General features: G+C 37.0%; 2 protein-coding genes across 4 annotated transcripts in view; one reads left to right on the forward strand and one right to left on the reverse strand.

Moving 5' to 3' along the window:
• LOC119583613 overlaps positions 1–13,566 on the forward strand; it is a 67,749-nt gene extending 54,183 nt beyond the window's left edge. For all 3 annotated transcript variants that reach the window (XM_037932194.1, XM_037932193.1, XM_037932192.1), the window contains one exon: positions 381–13,566. In XM_037932194.1, coding sequence (XP_037788122.1) covers positions 381–2,640 — 2,260 coding nt within the window. In that variant the 3' untranslated portion in view covers positions 2,641–13,566. The remainder of the gene's footprint in view (positions 1–380) is intronic.
• Positions 13,567–15,701: 2,135 nt separating this feature from the next.
• The window catches only part of LOC119583614 (protein seele-like), a gene marked incomplete at its 5' end in the record, with an annotated part of 10,350 nt that continues 2,837 nt past the window's right edge, over positions 15,702–23,214 (reverse strand). Inside the window, 1 exon segment of the mRNA XM_037932195.1 lies at positions 15,702–16,728. Coding sequence (XP_037788123.1) covers positions 16,405–16,728 — 324 coding nt within the window.

Consider the following 23,214-nt stretch of genomic DNA (forward strand, 5'->3'; position numbering starts at 1 on the left):
ATTAGTTAGGGAGTCAGTCCATTTATCAGTCAGTTAGACAGGTATTTATTGAGTCAGATAGTCAGCAGTGAGATAGGCAGTCAGTCAGTTAGTAGGAAAGTTCATCTATTTAAATGTGTTCAAAGAGTGGTTATGTTTGGTGTGGATTTATTTGGTATTAATAGTAGATTTAAGTTGACCAGTAGGGTATGAAAAGAATTAAACATTTATATATGTACCTGTATACAATATGGTTTTTAGCTCTCATTAGCTCTTTTTTTTTTTAGATAGATTCATGTTTAAATTAACCTTTCTAGACTTCTGAATAAGTACATGCTGTTTCTCAATGAAACCTGATAATGAAGTAGTTCTGTGATCATATTGTTTGCCTTGTGCCACAGGTTTGCAAAGTGTGAGAGCATCGGTATGACAAAGTCATGGGTAATGAGCGAAGATGAGAGACTACAGCTGATGAAGACACGCCTCACCAAACGGATGATGTACCAGCAGGGCGGCTCAACTGGGGGCTCAGGTGGTGGGGGCAGTGTGGGTGGAGCTGGAGGTGGTGGAAGGGCATGCAGCACTGCATCCAGTGGTGTCATGAAGGATGCCTCCTCGCCCTACCACACTAATGCCTCCTCCAAAACACAAGTGTCACGCTACCAACACAACACGAATCCCTCACCCACTTACCACCCGCCCACACGCCAGGTGGACCTTGGCTCCTCTGGGTCCTCTCCAAACAGCTCTCCGCCCACACCCGTCTCAGGACCCCTCACGCCCATACAGTATGGGCCAATCCCACCTAAGGTGATGCAGCAGTGTGGCACCAAGGAAGAGAGTCCTGACAGGAGCCTTGGCAGAGGCATCAAGAGGGAAAGTGATGATGAGGAAATGAGGGTGGAGCGAGTGTTCAACCCAGCATCGCAGTACCTGAATGAAAGCGAGGTCGATATGCTAACCCGTGTGATCAGCAACATCAAGCTGGTTGACCAGCAACTGCCCTACACCAAAAACACCCCTGCTGATGTGATGTCCATCTACAAACGCTTTGCTGAGAGATTGACACGGTTCCTCAGGCAGTTCCCAGAGTTCAACAATCTCACACCCATGGTCCAAGGAATGGCCATCAAGAAAAATATCACAGTCATTGCATTGGTGTTTGCCTCCAGCTTTATCAATGAGGAAACTGGCAGCTACAACAATATCCACTCTCCAGCTCAGCCCATGGTCACCAACATGAATATGATTCAGAAAGCAATGTCCCCTGAAGTTTTTAGCAAATTCAGAGAGATCCTGGGCTCTCTCCGACAGTACAATGTGGATTCCCGTATGGCTTATCTCCTGGTCCTGATCATTGTGTTTAACTGTGATGGCCAGGATTCCACAAGAGAGAATTTTCAGCGGATTCTGCAGCAGTACATTTTGTGGAAGTATGGTGAAGTGTCAGGGAAACCTTTGTTTGAGGGGTTGATGCGAACCTTACAGGCTGTCAGACGCCACTCTGAGCTGTTTGAGAACATGTCTGTCCAGCGCCGGAACCTGATGTGTGCAAATATGCAGAACAACATAAGGCCACAAATAACCGCTGGGCATATCAACCAGTGCCGCCAGGACCTCAGCCTCTCTGATCTGGATGTGAAGCATAAAGTTGACTCACTGACTGGAGAACAGATAAGACAGATGTTAAATGGAATGGACATTGAGCAAATGAAACAGATGCTGCAAGGCAATGGGTTAGAACAGATGAAGCAGATGTTGCAGAACATGGAGGCTGATCCTTCATTGACAGAAATGGTTGCAGAAGGCAACAACCCTTTAGTCCACTCACCACCATTGCACTGTAACTCCCCCCAGAGTATGGTCCAGTCCCCACACAGTTTACTCCAATCCCCACACTCCATGCTTCCCTCACCACACAGCATGATGCAGTCTCCCCAGAGCATGATGCAGTCACCACATAGCATGATGGACTCTCCCCACAGTATGATCCAGTCTTCATCTCCAGGCATGATGCAGCCCTCCAACATGAACCAAGGTGTTCCCACCATGCTAGACATCTCCCACAACCTGAGCCAAAGCCCAAATGCTACTGTGTCTCAGATCATCAAGAGTTCAACCAATCTACTTAATAACTACCAGGACATGAAGCCTCCAGTGTCCTTCATGAATTCCCCACAGTCACTTGAGTTGTCCCAAAGTCCCATTGAACTGCCAAGTCCTTCATCACACTCCATGAATCTGGCTCCTTCACCTGCTCCTTATATCCCAAACCAGGAAAGCTACATTGTTGAGCATCACCCAACAGAGCCTTCATACCCAGACCACTGCCAGTCTCCTATCGGTGACACAGGATACCTTAACCCACCCTCATATACCCAGACACCGTACAGCCCTGCTCCGCTCTCAGACCAGTACAGCAACACGTATCAGCCCTTGTTTTCACCCCTGCCATACAAGGATGACGGCCAGAGTATCAGCAGTGGCAGTACTGCCAGCAGTAGTGGGGTTGGACTGAGCCTCACCTCAAGTCTGACATCGCCCATTTCGTCCCTCCTGACATCCCCGACCCCCTCCCATTCCTCGCTCCAGGAGTCGGATAATAGCTTGTCAAACTACCAAGAGCCTGAACATGGTAACTCTCTCGGAGCTGCTCCTTAACTCCAAGGTGTTTAGAGACTTCATATGTGACCATCATATGTGTATTCCAAGCGAGTTCCTGCTATAGGTTCCGGCTGTAGAGATCATTACTAGATAATGTTAATTGTTGTAGCTTAGAGCCAATGTGACATTTATCATAGAGTGACCTCATCTCGCATACTGCCCAAATCCTCGCTCTAGAAGTTTCATGTGCAAAATTCTTATTTTTGATGTCAAAAGGCAAAAAGAATAAACTGATCATAATTGCTGTGAAACAAAGTAGGAATTTGCATATAATGTTTCTAAGTGACAATGATTTGTACAATAACCTTCCAAGTCCGGCCATAAACTCACAACTGAAGTATATTGCAAAGAACTTGCAAATATGTACAGGTTCTCATGTCTCAAGACATTTGAGTTGATGCTCCCAACTACCTACTTGTCTTCTACCTCACTCAACAGGTTACATGATTACAGAAAGTGTTAATATTCCGATGATTTCCTTGTTATCGGTGTAGCTGTTTCCAGTCAATACAGTGAATGTGCTGAGCTTACCACTGCTGGGATATTTAGATTAGTTGAAGTTCTGCTCAGCTCTATATACTTGCTCTGAAGAGAAATATTGCTAGCCTGGACACACATCCTTGTGAGAAGTTGAAGTTTTGGCCACAGTCATGTTGGGGTTTGGGATCCATGATTGTTTATAGAGTTTGACTTTCCCTTTCATGAACTCTGTGAGGAGTTGAAACCTCTGTACAGTAAAAAGTTGTGTAATATGGACCAATGCCACTGCAACAAGTGGTCTTGGTAGTGGAATATAGCTGTTGCAGGATTTCTTTTTATTTTGTAAATAGTATATGCAAATTAGACTGCAACATTTTCATGTATGGCTGGATCAGCCATATAGCAGCTGAAAGTGCAAGTTAAAGTAATGAATTTCTTGTCAATTTTGAAGCTGCTCTGTTACGTTTGAGCACTGTTGTATATTGTGCTGGCAGACAATGGTTAGCCGGGGACAGCATGTGGATGGAAAATGAGAGATGGACCTTGCTAACATTTTTTTATCAATTGGCAGAAAACTTAAACTGTGATATAACTATATATATATTTACATTAAAACATAATTAAAAATAAAACAAAGTACATCAAATTATGTGTATCCCTGCTATTGATTTTTGCCTATGTCTAAAGGAAGAAAGGACAGGTAACCTGGATTGCCCTGGATGATCCTTGTGACGATCATAGGCGGTCAGTGACATAAAATAAGAGTTTAAGCTAATCATGACGTGATATGGATAAGCCTAAGAAAGATAATGTCCTTAAAAAACATTAATTATAATGATGCTAAGGAAATAGTCATAGGAAAAATATAATATACTACAGATGAAGGAATAGATGTGGAGAAATCAGAAAGGTGTCCAAGCGTGGACATTGACTTGTGAAAGGTTGTCAGCCATACACGTACGTGATGCCACACACAGAACAGCTTCTCAAGATGGGAACGTCGTAGCCCCATGTGGTCAGTACAGTTTTCTCGGGGATTCAGGCACAATTATAAACTTTGTACTCGCTTCATCACATTTTTTGTGATTATGGGGCATTTTGTATGCATTTTTATCATTTTTTATATGCTGTACAGTGTTTATAAATATTAATTGTGGCTATCATTGCTCAAGTTTTTACTGTAATGGAGAGTACTCTAGCTTTATAGACAAGAAGTATTTATGAGAATTTTTTTTTTTTGCATGGTTAGTTTATCTTCTACCAAAAGAAGAGAAAACACCCAAGCAAGCCCCAGGTGGTATAGAAATGAGAAGAAAAAAGATACATAACTTCTGAAAGGAGTTGTAACAGGGTTTTTATAAAGTATTTAATGAAATCAGCATTGGGGAGAGGTTTCTGTGGCTAAAATTTCAGCTTGAGTTGTCCAACCACTCTAGCAAAAAAAAAAAAAATAATAAACAAAATAAAAATATAGAAAAACATTTTTTACTCACTAGTTTTCTGTTCACAAGGCCAAGGATAATGAGGGGGCAGCCATTGAGAAGGCCATTGGTCTAGACACGCGAAAAGAAAAGGAAAAAAGGCCGAGGGGAGAACGTGTTCCAACCCTTCTTCGTCCCAGCAAGACTTTTGCGAAGACAAGTGTAGGCCTTTGAAGAGCATTGAAGCAGATTTTAGCCCTGGAAAAAAAAAATGAAACAAACAAAACCATTTATGGAAAAGAAAAGAGGAGAAAATCAGAGAGAAATGAAAGCTAAAAGTAAACAACAACAAAATTAGAAATATATTGCTCATTAGCGCCACATTCAAGGAATGTGTGTGAAAAGGTATTGACTTGTACTCTCTCTCTTTCGCTCGCCAGGTCACTGCAAGTATTGTGAGATTAGTAATGATACAATATCCCTTAGTGTATTTGGGTCTGCTATTTCGTTTAAAAAGGAAACAGACTTCAGATATGGTGCCAAGAGCCACTCTTTCACCGACACCCAGTCTCCAAGGCTTGTTGCTTGTCTCAGTGAGATTATCACCAATTTTCCCCTTGTCCCTATGTGAAGCAGCAGATGCACTGTAACAGCAGCAGAATTGCTCATTTCACCAGCAAGAGCAAGTGAGCTTTGAGATGGGATGTGCAGTAGTCGTCCCTCAGACACCGAAACTGAACGGAAGGGAAGTGTCTCTCTGGAGCTGAGTCAGCCAACTTGCCTGGGTTTTGGGCCGAGTCAGGATTGTGTGCATGCTGGCAAGGCCTTGGGCAGATGCGAACAGTACCATGTGACAAGCTTGTTGTTCGTGTACAGTGTCTTGTGTTGAATGCAACATACTGAATAGATAAACCCTGCATGTGAATGGTTAGGAACAGTAGTCCATCAGTCAGAAAGTATCTAAAATAAACTAGAATGGTTAAGAAATCCAATTGTCTGATGTAATGACAAAGGCACGATGATGTTTCCCAGTTAAACTATGTGGATCGCTTGCAAAGGCAAGAATAAAGCATAATAATGTGTATTATTATTACATCGGCATGTATTTTGTTGGACTACTATATATAAATATATATACATATATCTATTTTTTGCTGCGTGCATTTGTTGTATGTACATTATGAGCCACAGTGATAGGCTTCCATGGCATTTTGAAAGACAGACTTAATAACCCTACTTGCTTGTAAATATCATATATATTAGGATTACAGTTTTAATTGTCCACCTGGCCTGAGTCGTAAAGTAAAAAAACAGGTCAGTCTAAAATCTCACATGAAGTAAAGCTGTTCTGGTCCAACAGTGGAGTTGGAAGATAAACTTAGGATTAAAAATGTCATGTGATACTGTCAAAATTCCAGTTTTTCCAGTGCCATGGAAATCTAGCAATGTGTATCCAATCTTGTGATTAGAGTAGTTCACCAAATTTAAGGTTTTAAGTCCTGTGGCTCACAGCATATGTATGCAGTGCTGTTGTGCAACTTGAGCTCCATGGGATACAGAAAAAAAGATGTATATGTTATATATATATTTTCAAAATTGGTGAATTAACCTACATCATTGAGGTGTCTTGTTCCCTCCTTGTTATTGATCTACAGAATGTGCTCAATTAGGCTAACTGCTGTTGTCCTGCTGCCCTCAAGCACGCACATCTTGGGACATGTTTCCCCTGATGTCACTGCCGGAGGGGAGACTATGGTAACCCAAATTCTTCATAGGTCAAACTGGTCTCATTACTATAATTAATATTATTTTTCACGCATGTCTTGCAACATTTTAAAAAACAAAAAACTATAACTTTCTGCAACATAAATCATATTCAGTGCTTTGATAAAAGCTAATATTTTTTTGTCTTGTTATATATAGGACAATAAACTTTTTAAGTCGTGTCTGCAGCTTACGTGGCCTGATCATTTGCTGGTTGGAAAAGTGGAATGCTATACCAAAAGCAGTAACCTCTATCACTTCCCGAAGCAGGCACTGAAGACATACATAGGAAATGTGATTGTTGCCCATCTCTCCTGTGACAGGGACTCGTGATGGAGACACACAAAAAAATGTATGATCAGGGGATGTAAGAAGCTGGTTAAGTGGTAGAACTCAATTACAGATTCATAAGGATCTATTTTTTAATTTTCTTTTTTATTTATTTGTAATCCTGTTTAATTTTTTGATGGTTTCATTTCCCATGTATAGCCATGATTATAAGATAATGGCTCTAAAAGAAGAATAAGATTAGATTTGTTTTTGATGTAAGGATTGTAAGTCTTTAAAAAAGGAATGCAAACAGCCATGGCTACGAAACATCGAATAAGATTCTAAGTAGACGTAGGATGAAGACATGATACATGTTTTCGTTGCCTGAGTTTGTATGCATATGTGTGGTCTATTTTTGGACCGACTAGGCAGTTTGAACAGGTACAGGGACTGTACAAGTTCAAATATTCACTGTGATTGTTGGGTAAGTGTTTTACATGGGTGTGTTGGAATAAAACAAGGGAAGAAAATACCAAGAGGAAAAGGGAAATGATAATTTGATAAAGGGAGCAACTTGACTCATATTAACCAGGTAGGCATTTAGTTACTGCAAGCGCCTGCCTGGTCGGTATGTGGAAGGAACTGCACATTCAAATAGTTCTCCAATCACACCCTGAAAGTATTGTTACTAGCTGAGTAAGTCTGAATGAGCACTGTGATTCACCAGGTGAAGGTCACGCAAGCAGTGTTCCTGCTTGCGCCATGTAGCTAAAAGCATGCCTAGTGAGCAGTCCACGAGAACAAGAGTAAGGATTATTGAGATGCTGTTACCTTCCCCTCTCCCAAAGATACAATGAACCTTGTCCGAGGTTTTGAAATGGCACTTGAAGGCTGGCATGAAAGGTATATATATTAAACATATAAAAAATACACACAAAAAAAATAAAAAATAAAAAAAAATAAAAATAAAAAAACAATGTTTAAAAAAGGACCTGTTTAACATTTTTACATTCATTCATGTAACAACTTTTAGGTAAGCAAACTGTGTAGAGATTTTGAGAGAGTTTCATGAGTTATGTAATTTTACGTATATGTCATCACCTTAGAATACACATGACTAGTTCTATGTCTTAAGGATTCTTGCCACATCCAGTATTAAGAAGAGAGATAGAAAACAAGATAGTTAAAGTTATTGCTATCTCATAAATAACTATAAAAAGAGGAAAAGAAAATGAGAAGAACAATAAAAAATATTATAAACTGATGTTATGTGTGAACAAATCTAAGAGTGGATTAGTCATATATACATTGGTGGTGATGGGATGGTACATGTTTTCCTGGACATTAACACTCAATCAGACTGATATAGAGTTGATCTCAAAGATGTATAGTGCATGTCTCTACCTTGTGTTAGCAGACCACTGTCTCTGTTAAGCATCATATTTTTGCTTTTTCTATATAAAATTCAGAAGGGCGAGAAATTTATTAATTCAGATAAAACTAATATTAATTTTCTTATATTTGTATTTGCATTAGTCAGACAGTGCAATCTGTTTTATATAAGTGTGTGGCTAAAACTCGCAAGAGTTGAGCACTAACAGACGAATGTCCAAATGTGTATTGGTATTATCATTTTCATGTTCAAATTCATAATCACTTATCTCTTGCCCTTCCGAAAAAAAAAACATTAGCTGAAATGAAATTCATTAACTTCTTTACTTTTGCCATAACCAATTTGCCAATTGGGAGGGGGCTGACAACTCCATTCTTCAGTTGACTTACAAAATATATCCCTTCTTCACCAATCAGTAGTGGAAATTGTACTATACTTAGCAGCAGCTGCACACAGATTCTCAATAATGTAAAGTTTTATGAAGTTGGGGCACATTCGGGTCTCTCTCTGCACTTGTTTATTGTAGGTGACCATTCTGTGTAAATTTGATTGTTACCACTATTAATACTAATTATTGTTATTACTGGTATACATAATCACCAATTTAAAGACTTCAGTATTAGAAAAAAAAACAATAGTAACAATAGTTGTGTAAAAGGAAGAAAAAAAAACGACAATTTCATAATGAATTAAGTATCAATTGGAAAGTAATTTTTTAAATGAATATATACAAGTCTAAGTATTGGAACTGGAAGACTGAAGACTAAGAGTTGATGATTATAAGGAGAATCAGCAGGTCTTCCCTCAACACTGGAAGGCCCAAGGAACTTCTGCTAGCAAGGCAACTGGTCAAGGTTTAACTGGCCAAGGATTGAAATGGCCAAGGAGGAGGTAACTGACTAAGGATTTTTCTGACCAAGGATTTAGCTGGTCAAGGAGGAAGTAACTTACCGAGGATTTAACTGGCTGTAGAGGTAACTGGCCGAGGAAGAGGTGACTGGCTAAGGAGGAGCTGATTGACTGGCAAGAGGGTCCTGGTGTCTCCTCAAATGGGACGTGTTCGAAGGGGAATGAACTACTGTGGGAAGTATAGGGTAAAAGCTGTTTTTTTTTTTTTTCTTTTCTTTTCTTTTCTTTTCTTTCTTTAATAAGGGGAGGAAGATTCCAGGTGAAAAAGAGATAGAAAAAGGAAGGAAGCAAGAAAAAGAAAAGCATTGGGGGAAGACCACCAGCTCTTCCTGTGTCATGTTTAAGACCCGAGGAAAAATGTGCATTGTGCGATCTCGTTTGGATTTTTTATTTTCATTTTTTTTTTTTTTTTTTTTTTTTTTTTTTTTTTTTTTTTTCAGGTTTGTACATGGCCAGGTGTATTCCCTCCTGGTAATAACACGATGCTCACAAGATGCTCATGTGTATGTTTGTGTGTTATAAAATAGAAGCTACGTATGTACAGGGCAACTCCTCTTAGTAATATTTTATGAATAATACACATAAAATGTTTAACCGTGATCCTATGTTTGTTTAATGTGTCAGGAATCATGAGTACGACAATAGTGCTGATGTAGGAATGTGATTTTTTTTTTTCTTTTCTTTTTTTTCTTTTTTAATATAGATAATATTCATGTAGGTAATCACTATGAGCGCCCTGGATTGCAAAGTACAGTAAGATCCTGTTTAATCAAATAATGTGACGTGTAAGAAGGAATTTCTTTGGTTTTCGCAGTGCTGACTCAGAGCACGATGCACCAGTACCTCCTTCTCGCCCCAAGAGGAAGGTGCTGGCTTGGGAGAGCTCGAGTGGCTGCCTTCCTTGTTACAGAGATTGTTTTTTTCTTTTACTTTGTTTTCTTTGTGATGTGTGGGGCCCAGTGAATTGTGGCTACTTGCAATGTAAACTAAGAAGTGGCACTTTTTTTTTATTATCATTGATCAATATATTAATTTTTTGGCTCCTAGAGTAATTATCATTGTAATGGATTAAAACCATTTCCAGTAAGTCCTTGCTCCCCCACCCCCCTCCCTTTCAAAAAAATTATTGAACCGTTTTGTATATATATAAAAAAAGAATCATAATCATGACCCTAGTAACTACTTTTGTTGCATGAGGTTCCTGCTGAATATTGGATATTGGGCAGAGCTGACGGCAGAGGTATTTCAAGGTCTCCCTCACTGGAGAGATAGGAAGGCACCACCAGGTGTGGTAGGCTGTGATATGACCCAGATATAAAGAATGTAAAGCTACTTTTATTATTATTATGATTATTAATCGTTTCTATCATTTAGTGTTTTTTGTGGTGGTATGTATCACTATTAGGCTAGGTAAACCTCTTCATCAAAATGAGAAGGAAATCCCTATCTAAAATTAGATATAAATTATAATGTAGATGGATTGTGATTTTGAAACTTAGGAAGTAAAACAGAAAAGAATCAGAGGTTCGAGGATTTAGAATACCTTTTTATATTTCTGTTGTATATGTATTGTCTTAGTGCTGCATTTACTTGATGCTTGTAGGGGGAAAAATAATTTTATTAGTTTCTGGGATAATATTGTAGGTATTTGGTTAATATGCATCGGAGTAGTTATTTTCACCTTTCACTTTTTTTTTTTTTTTTTTTTTTTTTTTTTTTTTTTTTTTTTTTTTAATATTATACCCTGTTTTTATATAGGTATTAAGTCACATTTTTTGTGTTGGTCTGCATGCGTGTGGGCCAAAAATCCATATGTAAGTAAGCTTCACAGCCTGCAGAATGACACGAACGGCATCCTCAAGCCCTGACTAAATTTGCTTTGAAACAGAATTATGAAAGAAAACAAAAAAATATATATATATTGCTTAAGCATATATAAAGGCACTTTTTTATTTTGAAAAAAGTTCTTTTTTTTGGTACAAATCACTTTAAAAATAGATTTAAAGAAAAAGACGGTCTCGTGCAATAATCAAAAAAAAAAAAAAAAAAAAAAAAAAAAAAAAAAAAAAAAAAAAAAATTAAAAAAACAGTAACAACAAAAGACTGTTTATTGTACTTCCTCCCGATCATAGACAAGCCCTGGGATCATGTAACGAAAGCTGGGTCCAGTGTGTTTGGATGTGACGTCATCAAATTTGACGTCTTTGACTGTGACGTCATTGTCCGCGACGAGAACACCCCCCCTCTCAACCACACAGTTTTTTAGTCCTCCCCCTCCAATGTGCATCTCCCTTCATGCTCTCCATTATTCTTTTGTTTTAATGCATCTACAGATATAGCAGGATTTTTTTTTTTTTTTTCCAACTCTCCAGTGTTTATTTATTTCAGTGAAATCTTGAGGTACAAAGAATTGCAGGTAAATTTCAATGAATATACATCATTAGTGTTGTACAGCCTATTATTTACTGTGGCCTGATGCTCAGTGTTACTTAAACATAACCAATGTGACTAGGGTGAGAAAATGGCTACAGGATTTGGCCTTTTGATTTATCTTCAATTCCCTATACATTCTTGAAAGTGACACAAGGAAATTTGAATAACTAAAAGGGGAGTTGGCAAGATAAATAAAAAAGGAAAATAAAAGTAAGAAGAATCCAAAGTCCTTTTCTCTCCCTAGTGGCTAAAAATAGTTAAAAAGCAGGTTACATATGTATCATTTATAATCAGTTATAGAAAGTTCTAAAAAGGGTGGAGCACAAGAGCAGCTTACATGCAGCATCATAAAGGAATCATGAGCATAGGACAGCCTTTCAGACAGTGCATCAAACCTTGCTCAAAGTGCGTATATAGATACTACCCGGTGCTTCCTGGCAGAGTTTTTGTCAGCTACATAGAAAAAAATACAAAAAAAAAAAAAAAAAAAATTTCGTACTAGGTATCCATAAATTATGATAATTCCTTTTTTCCCCCTTTTTGAAGGAATAAGTTGAATTGTCACGAACCCCAGACACACTTAGGGAGAATACTTACTCTCGCATCAGCATGGTTTGTCACCGCAGCCCACAGCCGTCTTAAATATGGCGTTTTTTTCTCTCTCTCTTCTCGCCTGCTCAATAGTTGTCTTGGACCACAGATTAACACTGGCTGATTGTTTTGCTCAATTCTGCAGTTATTTGTGACAGGTTTTAGCTGTTTTGTTGGTCTTAGAGTATCCACTGTTGCGTTCACTAAGAGAATACCTGGTAGCTTGAGTGACAAAGCTTGAATGTTTTTCTTTTTGATTCAAGTGTATTTAAAGCTTTCCACAAAGGCAAGTACAGACTGTCACTTTTCTAAACTTTTTTGTCTTCATGTGGAATTGAGGAAATATATTGCATACAATAATGCTTATAATAAAAGAAAGTTATTTTTTACAATGATGATAAAATTCTAGATATACAGGTCTTGTTGTTTTCCACAAGAGTGTTGATTCCTCTCATTCTCAAATACTGAACTTGTCATATATATTTTTGTCTTTTTACATATTTTATCATTACTGTTATTATTTTTTCTAAGCTAGAACTACGTAAGTAAATGAAAATCTTAATGATCATTCTACCCAAGTCATGTTTGAGTGTAATTTCCACAAGCCAAACTTTGGAGATACATTTCACCTCAAAAGCGGTTTCTGTGAATGTCCAGTTATCTCTCAAAGAAAATTGCGACTCCTTAGGAGACCTTTTGTGGTAGGAAAGCCAATCTCAAACTTGTCTCTGGTAAAGTCATGGATGTTTCATCAGAAGAAAGTATAATTGATTTTAATCCTTGAACGGACCCATAATTTTAGGATGAAGTCCTGCTGATCTGCCTGACACTTCAGGCAAGTTCACTCCTCAATCTGTTTGGTATCTAAACTTTTCCAACACAGCCAAGGTCTTTTGATAAGGTCATATAATAAGCCTGGGATATCTTTTTTGAGTAGTGCTTTAGCAAAACTTGTTATGTAAAAAGGAAAAGGAAGAATAGTAGCTCTTGTGTGATGCTTGGCAGCTGACGTTGAGGCATGAGATGTATTCAGCGTTCAGTAGTAAAGCTTGATGTGTTTCTCAGTCTCTCGGTGAAATGGATAACATGGGCTTGCAAGCTTAACTAAGTTTTTTGTCTTCAGAACTAAGCATTACACTAGTTGCTACATGGGCTTCAGTACTCCTCAAAAAAGCAACAGCAATGCTCGGAATTGGTAGCATTTTAGATGGACATAACATTCATACAAAAAAAAAAAAAGAAAAAAAAAGAAAGAATATTATGTCTCGCTCCCAATTTTTTTTCTTTGTATATTCAGAAATTGGCTACCAATTTTTTGTCATTACTATTTTTTTATACATACAATTACAGTTATAAATATATATAAGACTGCCTGTTCAGGTACGAGTTTGAACTTTCAATGCTGTATGAAATAAGTCATTGAGAATATCACAACCAGTTAGGGAATCATATGATGTGTCTACCCTGATGTCTAAGTGGAAAGCTCGGAAAATTATTTATTATGTGTTTACTGTATATAATGATTATTTTATGTAAATTTTATCTGGATAGTCTCAATATTATATTTATTAAGATGGATGAATAAGTATACTCCTAGAGTGCAAAGCATTATCAGAACCACAGATAATGTCTCAATTTATAATAAAATGTTCTAAAGTCTAATTTTTGGTATATTTATATCCTTCATATTTAGAGATGACCTTATGGTTGATAAAAAAATATCAAGTAAAGGGAAATAGAAAATTAGGAATCACTGATAGATTAATGGAAATATGGTAATAAATACAGTATCTACAATATTACCATCTATGGAAAGATACATTACAAAAGCCAATAATTACATAATACTTATAATTAATTTTCACTTTTCTCTTTCCTTCCATTAGAAAAAAAAAGAGTAGAATACAGCATCTGTTTTAAAGGTCCTGATAGGGATAACTAGCAAGATGTGGAAAACAATCAAATGAAAGATCTCTGTGCAAGAAAAATAGAATAAACTTTGAAGAATCAAAATCCCAATATTCAAAAGAAAATGGCACACTACAAATAACACAGTATCATTATTCTAAGGAAAAATAATCTGCCTCTATGACTGAATGCAGTATTCAAGAGAAAAAAAAAGCTCATTAATAAAATAATGCCAATCCTTTCAATTTTTTCTACTAACTTTCTTACCCATGTCTGTCATTTCTACTTTCTCTAACATTTTCCTTGTTTCCATTCAAGTATTTTGCAAGATAATTAGTTGGACTAACATGTATGAATAAGGAAAATATTCATTACAAATACTCTCATTTCCAACATTTGTTTGCTTGAAATCTCGTATACATTTGAAAATGACAGACCCTGTATTTAAAAAACCCTCATTAAAAAAATAAATCTATATGCATTTGCATAATTTCCAAAAGAGATCAATACATATTCTGATCATGAAGTGTGCTTGAAATATCACTTTATATCTGTCTCTCAATACATCATTCCAGTTTGCTTTAATTTTGCAAACTTATACTGGAATTATGGCCTTGATCTTCATCAACTGGCAATGATGCCTTTAGAAACTCCTATGACCTTTTCTCTCTTCTATGTAATGATATCCAATGAAGACAGAAATGTAAAAACTTGCATGAGTACGCATGTTAAATATAATTATCTATAGAATGCAAAGGCAACTAAACAAGAGTTCAGATATGTAAATATCTTTCTGATCCTTCATGTTCCACCTGCTTTAAAGACTGTGCTATTTGCTTCCTTTTGTTTCCAGTAATACAACAGGCTTTCACTTTCATCAAGAAAATGAAAATGCAGTAAAGAAAACAGAATGAAGTAAAAAAAAAAAATAAATAAATAAACTGCAAAACAATGCAATTCAAGAAGAAAAATTACAAATACTCCTGTTGTACAATTACTGACAGCAACAATATATATTCACAACCTAGGCTAATTTAGGGGACTAATGATCAAGAATGACATCAAACACTAATTAATAAATATTTTTATTAAATCTTTTAAAACAACCCATTTCCATTTTATACAGTATCAACAACATAATACAGTAAAATGCCCCAACACTACCCAATCTTACAAAATCCAACATCACAAAAGATTTCACTTAAATATACTCCTCGTTGTCAATACATAACAATAATAAATAATGATGATGATGCTTGTAATTATAATAGTAATAATGATAATATCTAAAAAACAAAAACAAAACAAGAATCATTATTATTGTTGTTCTTAAAATAATTACAATAACCATAACAGATAAGAAGTTTTTCACCACAACCAGAATTCAGAAATGTTAACTTTAACTCTCTTCTGCCTTTAAGGTGGGGGAGAAAAAAAGGGGTTATGTTCATTATGAAATCACCATAATATATATATGTGGGATACAGGAGCATACACCACAAATGAAAAAGGTAGTTTCACACTTAACAGAAAAAAATATTGCGATTCAACAAGCAGTCCAAGGATAATCTTACCTATTTATCAACTATAAAAATATACATGTTTTTTTGCACATCCTCTTTATATTTATGGTTCTCTGGTTAACACACACAAAAAAATCTTATAATTAGTTTTAAAGTCATGGTTTATAAACTACTGAACACCAAATGCATTAAGCTAATTCTACTAGTGCCTTCCAAACCACAAGTTGGAGAAAGAAAGAAAGAAAGAAAGAAAGAAAGAAAGAAAGAAAGAAAGAAAGAAAGAAAGAAAGAAAGAAAGAAAGAAAGAAAGAAAGAAAGAAAGAAAGAAAGAAAGAAAGAAAGAAAGAAAGAAAGAAAGAAAGAAAGAAATGTCCAGCCTTGGGAATAAAAATCTTAATAAATAAGTATATAGAGGATAAGAATATAATTTTTTTCTTCTTTTTCCTCTTTCATTCAATCAAAAACAAATTTGAGGAATGTATAACACAAGTTCTAGAACTTTTCACTGTAAATTTCTTTTAAATGTTTTAGTAGCACGCTTGAAGGATACAAAAACTATAATGTTCTTAAGAAGGCTGTCCTTTCTCTCTCTGAGCAATTCTAATTCCAGAAAATTTCTTTAGAGATTTTCACTTTGTCCAATAATAGTCTCATTGTTTATACCATGTACTATAATCTAAAATTATCTAAAGGCATTACTATAATGATCACCATCATACTTGGGATGAACCAATGAATCTGAAATCTGAAGTGTAGATTGATAGCATTCCAATTCTTTTATTTCCATGTAATAATAATAATGGAAAACTTATACATTTGTAATAATTCAACTGGATACATCTGCAGGAGTTAAATTTCTTTTCTTAAATGTAATAACTTCATCACAATTTATATCTTTATCACAAGTCATTATATATTAACATGTTCTTAAATATTAGACAACAAGGAAATGCATAAATAAAATACTCTTTTCACATATACATACAAATCTATGTAAAAAAATAACACAGAACATGTTTACATGGAATACTTATGCTGGCTCTGAATGATTAAACCTAAAAATTTATCATTACAATTCGTCCTTGATCCCAGTGCACACGTTCGACACCTCGTAGCAAAAAGTCTCCTGTAAATTCTCAACATCACTCTCTGCATTCTCCCGGAAGTGAGCCACCAACTCATCCTCGTACTCCTCCACCAGTGTGTTGCAGTGGAATTCAAGGCCCTTGTTGAGATCAGGGTCCTGCACCATTTCATACTCACTGAAGCGTGGGTTCATGCCTCCATTCACTACCAGCTTGATAGCTTCCAGTCGGCCGGTTTCCTTGTGCCGGGCCTGTGCATAGTCCTTCATGCTCTCACACACCGACTCCAGAAGTTCCATCATGTGCAGCTGTAATGGAAATATGCATGATGAGTAAACAAAAATGAAAAGAACTACAAAATAAAAGAAACTACAATATATAGAGAGCAAAACACTGAAACTGAAAAATGGAAAATAAAAATAATAATAAAAAAAAAATAAATAATAATAATAATAATGAAACTGGTTCAGCAGTAGGAATTTTAAAGGATTAGTCATTTTGGCTAATTTGATAAAAATATTATTAGCCAAATTGGAAGACAGTTAGCCAACTTTTTTGTTATTAATTACAGTGCATTTTAATTGTGACCATTCAAATCTCCTTATTTTCTTTCCAGCAAATTCTCCCTTGGCAGAATGCACGGACCTTCACTCAGAACTGATCTCTGCCGAAGGAGTTCCGAGTGACTGAAGGTTGCTGAGATCAGGTGAGGAGTTCCGAATGAGTCACTCTCAGGGGTACCAAAGTAAACAATCCAACCTTAGATCAGTGTCTCCACATTCCGACTAAGTTTACAAAATTACATAAGTTAAGAATTTATTTGTTAGTAAGACTAATTTTAGTTGAAAAGTAATTCACCAAATTGGCATGAATTTAATTAGCCAAAATAGGGTAATTTTTGCCAATGGCTATTTGGTGAGTGGCTATTGCGAACCTAGTGAAATATGTACAAAGACATCACTAAATAGTGGTCTATAACATTTTACTTTCTCGAAGCTTTACAAACAAATATCAGACCTAGTCAATTTAAAATCCTGCAAAAGCTTTTTATGAGGAGGAAAAGAGGAAGAGGTAGGTGTAGGTGAGAATACAGTAGAAGATGGGGCAAAACATTTAGATTGCCTGGTGTGATGGGTAAAGTGAAAAAGAGGCACCAGGAAAATGGTTGAGATTTCAGTATCTGGATTTAGAATAGCAAAAGAATTTGACAGAGAGGTTATAGAGGTAGGATGGTTAGGGGTTGGGAGAGGAGCTACTAGGGTAGATGCTGAGACATCTTGGGAAGAGAGAAGAGCAGAGGAAAGGATAGTATTGGAACAAGAGAGAAAAACCTGTGTGCTTCCTTCCAGCCCTTATGTAAAGACCAAGTTTGAATCCGAGTACTACTATCTCTGACTTGAACTTGTAGGCAGGGCAGCTCCTACAAAATGCATTATGGGAGCCACCACAACTGGTACATGTGCTGTCTGTGTGCTTCCTTCCAGGCCTCATGTAAAGTAAGACCAAGTCTGAATCTGAGAAATACTACCTCTGACTTGAACTTGTAGACAGGGCAAAATACATTATGGGAGCCACCACAATTGGCACATGTGCAGGATTGTGCACAACAATTTGAACAGTCATGACCAAATTGGGCAGCAACATTGCTTGGCATGGTGGCCAAAATTTCTGACATTGATGGGGAAGGGGTTGATATAGTCATACAGGGCAGGACTCAATATAATCTTCATCGGGAAGGTCCTGTCTACAAAAGATAATCTTGCGAATATTGGTGTAGGACTTACAGCGGCCTCTGAGAGGAATAGAGTAGCATTGTAATGATACTGCAGGTCGTTTTCATGGTACGACCAATCTTTGTCATATACAAGGCAAAAAGCCATGGAGATTTAAAGAATTCTGGCATAAGCCAATCAGTGTGGGTGGCAAGAATATAAAGCCCATTGTAATAAAAGTTCATGTATTGTCTTTCCCCATAGTTAGCTCTACAAGTGCTTAGTCACCAAGGAGTCAGTCTTACCTATCTTACCTGCTTACCCTTTTTCTTGATTTTTCAAAGCTTCACTTGTATCATTTTATTGTCTTTAATGTTTCTAATATTTTCATAATCTAATAATAATAATAATAATAATAATAATAATAATAATAATAATAATAATAATAATAATATCAATATTGACCCATTGCTGACAGGCATGGCATGTACATACATGCCATGACTACTGTGAGTGTATTTTATTAATTGTTTGAACACACTGATGGCTTCATCTGTACTAAGTCACCAATGAGCCAATTACGAGTACTGCCTGTCTTGCCTATTCATCCTTTTCTTTGATTTACAAAAATATTTTCTATTATCTTATATTGCTGTTACTAATGTTTATAACATTATAGTAATTAAAATGTTTATAATAAAAATAACACCATCGATATTCACAGCATTATTAAAAAAAAGTTTTTTTTTGCCAATTCAAGGAAAGGAGAAATTAGGTAAGGTCACAAGGTCTACTAATTGACTACTTTGTGGCTAAGCACTAGCAGAGCCATCTATGTGCAGAGAAATTCCACACACACACACAAAAAAATGAACACAGCATTTTCTCCATGTGTAGCATATCATCAATATGTTAAAATATAACATGTTAAAATAATCCTGACATGCATTTTATACTCCAGTTATTTACAGTTAATGGTATTAACGCCTTCAATCCAACTGATGTGAACATCACATCATGAAAAAATTTGGCTCAACGGGCGGGTGATGTGAATATGCCATCATGGGAAAATCTGGCTGGAGGTTGGGTGCTTTTATGAGCATTTCAGCTGAAGACCAGGATGATGGGAACCTCTTGGGAGAGTGATTAGTCTCATTTGGAGATTTTGCATTATTCCAATTGATAAATGATGTAAGGGAATGTAGTGAGCCATGATTGGAAGAGCACTGGCTCCATGGAGGACACCATTTCTATGCTCTGCATCATATTCCTGGTGCCATAACCGGTGGGGCATGTTGCAGTACAGAAAATTAAATATTGAAAAGAAAAAAAAAAGAAAAAAGAAAAAAAAAAAAAAAAAAAAAAAAAAAATTAAATGACAAATAATTTTTTTTTTTTATATCTATATTTTTCTTGCACTAAGTCGTAGACAACCTAGAGAGATGATATGGAGTCTGTGCAAAAAAAGACAGTCAATTATCAAAATAGAAAAAAAGCTAAAAACACTAATGGATAAAGAAAATAACATTGCAAATAGGATGCACAGTCTTGTCACCATACAAGTGTTTGCCTGTGTCTGGCCTACAGGCAGAGTGGCTGTTCACATAAGCCTAATGCCTGGATTTTTTGTCATGTGATTGCTGTGATGCAACTGGATCTAAGGGGTTAATAGAGGTGAGGGGTAAGGCTTATGAAAGAAAAGAAAATATGTTCAAGAAAAAGTGTGATTGGTTCCTGCTATATATCTAACCACTTCACAACAAATGTTTTCTGTAAAAAATCATCCTTGTGTTCACCCTCTAATTAGATGACAATGACAGCCTTCTATTATTATTATTATTATTTTCTTTTTTATTCTAAATTGGTCTGTTCACTCTTCACTCATTTCTGAACAGCATTCCTAAATCCCCAATGAGTCTAATCATCCTCCAAGAGCTTTGTGCACTCATGACAAATCATTCTTGTCACCCCAGTCCTCAGCTAATATTGCTGCTATTCATCTCATTAGTGAAAGATGCACTTTACTCATTGTGTTCATATAAAGCAAACATTTTTTTTTTCCACAACCTATCATTACATTACTCAGTACATGCTACCAACACAAGGCTTATGTTGATGTCCTGCTTCCATTTAATCATATCTTGTGTGGATCTGATTGTGAATGCTTACAATCCCTTGTTATACAAGGGATTTACACACATATCATCTAAGGAAAATGAGAACATGCACAGATGGCTCAGTAAGTCATTACCTTGTAGCAGATATAGATGGCTCTGTATGTCAGGACATTTAACATTATGAGCAAGTGCATTATCAGCATTTGTTCGTACTCAAACACTTGCAGGAGTGATGCTAGGGAGCCTATCTCTTCAGCTTAGTCAACAGAGGTACTGTTGCCCCAGTTTTGGTATTTGGGAACTACTGTTTGGACAAAGTTGTGCCATAGCCACAAAGCCAAAGTTACATCAATTCGGAAAACACCATAAGGACAATTATAATCCCAACTATGGCACATTTCCCAGCATGACATGCCGGTGAAGTTGTACAAGGCCATATCCACCTACAGGGCTTGTTCTTGGACAAAATACTTCACAGCAGCTGGGTTTCATTTGGAATAAGTTGGAAAATGTTTCTTGTTGAAGTAGCTTGAAATCACCATGTATTAACCCATTATTGCCGGTTTATGTGTAGACACGTCATAGAAAACGGGTCTCTTGGCAGGGTAAGCTTGTACATGTGGCGATGCGGGGTAAGCTTGTACATGCGGTGATGCGCCAGAGTGAGTGGAGCGGGACGTTTGACTTCATGCAGCGGACTCCCGCACCCAAAGTCTGGCCGTTGCCAGATATCACTAGATTTTAATTGGTCTCAGTGAATTCTTATGCCCGGCGATAACAGGTTAAGGAGGACCTACTGTATGAGAGTTCATCTAAGATGAATATTTATCAGGGGTTCACCACCAATTAAATGATATCAGTTTGTTGAAGAGATGAACAGGCTGATGCCTTGAAAAACAGATGGAGGAGCTCTGGTCTTGGGACTACATCCAGTAGTTGTCTGTGTATTCCAAGATCATGCCCAGAAAAAATGTCAATCACATCACTAGCTACCTCTACTTCATGGATATGATTCTCCTCATGCTAAGGGTGACTACTTGTGAAAGCTGGCGGCATCACTGACATTCTTGAGCAAACCTTCATACCTGTGCTGGTACTGGAAGTGAATATCACTGTGGATGAGAGAATGTGGGAGTTCTGAGGAAGGCACCAGATTCTCACTTTTAATTCAAGCAAGAAGCCCAGGTTCAGTTTGGAGTCTAAAAGCATTTTGCTAGTTCTAGCCAGAAGGTTGGGTATACCTTTGCCTCCAAGCAGTATACAGGGCAAGACAAGTGCAGTTCCAATCAACCCTAAGAGGCAAGCTTTGTATGCAATGAGTAGACAAAGGTTTTCATTGTGTTGTTAACAATGCACACACATGGATGGTGGACACAAATGCACTGAGCAAGAAGGCAAAAGAGTCCTCAAACCCTGGGCTATCCTTGACTACAATGAGGGGATGAAAGGATTCGACATCAGTGACCCGGTGGGAGCCTTGTACCTAACCACGCAGACGAGACTGAAGTGGTGACATGCTAACCACTAATGCCTTTTGTGTTTAAAAGATGCTGGGTAAGCACCTGTTGCATCTGGACTTCTGCAAGGAGACTGCACATGACCTACTTAACACCTTCCTATCACAAAATGGGAGACCTGCTTTCCTCAAGCCATTGATCCACTTCCAATGGAGGAATCTGTATGGCCTCTAATGCAATGAGGAAGGCAAATACCAATGTTGCCACATCCTGCATATTTAAAAATAAAGCCCTTTTGTCAAAAAAACAAACAAACAAGCAAGTCCTCCTGTTATCTCCCATGAAACTGATAATTCATGGCATAATGAATTACCAGTTAATCAACATATCAACACAATGAGAAAGATAATCAAAATGTTAGTATGACTAAGAAACCAATATAAAACAGTACATTCGTATTCTACACATCAAGCTCTGAACTTATCAGAGAAATAGCTAAATTGCCACAGGATGTACTCAGTGATGTTGTACAGAGTCCCTGCTCTCTGAAAATAATACTACTAGCTGGTCCACTGCATACAGATAAGGTTTACAGATGGAAGGCCCAAATTCAGTGGCCTAATATTGTCAAAAATATCAATGACTTGTCATAATGCAATTGGAAAGGCAAGTACCTTAATCAGCTGGGGCATTCCATAATTTTTTATGAGCTATCCTATGGGCATTTTTAAGCTATAACCAGAGTTATAAAGGTGTAATTTAGAAAAAAAGATCCTATTGGCCCTTGGGGAGACAAGCCAGACCGTAATGAGGGCAGGGGGGAGGGAGTGTTTTTGGGGAGGACAACTCCTCCCCAACCCAGCCCCCTCTCAAATGATGCTCCTGCTACAGGTCCAAAAATAAGACAAAAAAAGATGTCTGAATGCAGAAGCTGTCTATATCTGCAAACATTTTCAAACAAAGTGTGAAAATAAGTTATCAATACTTTGCCGTGAATGAAATGAGGATTATAACTATGAAATCTTTCTCACCTCCAGCATCAGTTCTTGATATAGTGAACATGGTATTGCATGTGGTGTGGAGCATAATAACTTTAAAAAAATAATAATAAAAATAAATAAATAAACAGCTGAATAATAAAGCTAAACTATTACCAGTAAGTGATAAGAATGAAGAAATTAATATATAGGCAGATTTCAGACTAACAGAGAATTTCCAACTAGTAACTCCAGCAGCAGATGCTCAGTAATTATGTAATCACCAGATCAGAGAAGCAGGTGTTCTAAGCATCCATCAGAAAATCAACTCTTTTAACCCATACACACAGCTGTGTATGTCATGAAAACACCCACACCTACACCCATGCCTAGATGTAACCATACCCACACTTGAAATGTTAAATGTAGTAGCAAATTTCAGACTGATGGAAAATTTCAAATGAGTAACTCTAGAAGCAGATACTTAGTAATCATGCATTTAGAGAGTCCAGAGAAGCAGGTGTTCCATTC

The sequence above is a fragment of the Penaeus monodon genome, chromosome 17 (genome assembly GCF_015228065.2).
Source record: "Penaeus monodon isolate SGIC_2016 chromosome 17, NSTDA_Pmon_1, whole genome shotgun sequence".
Classification (NCBI taxonomy): Eukaryota; Metazoa; Arthropoda; class Malacostraca; order Decapoda; family Penaeidae; genus Penaeus; species Penaeus monodon.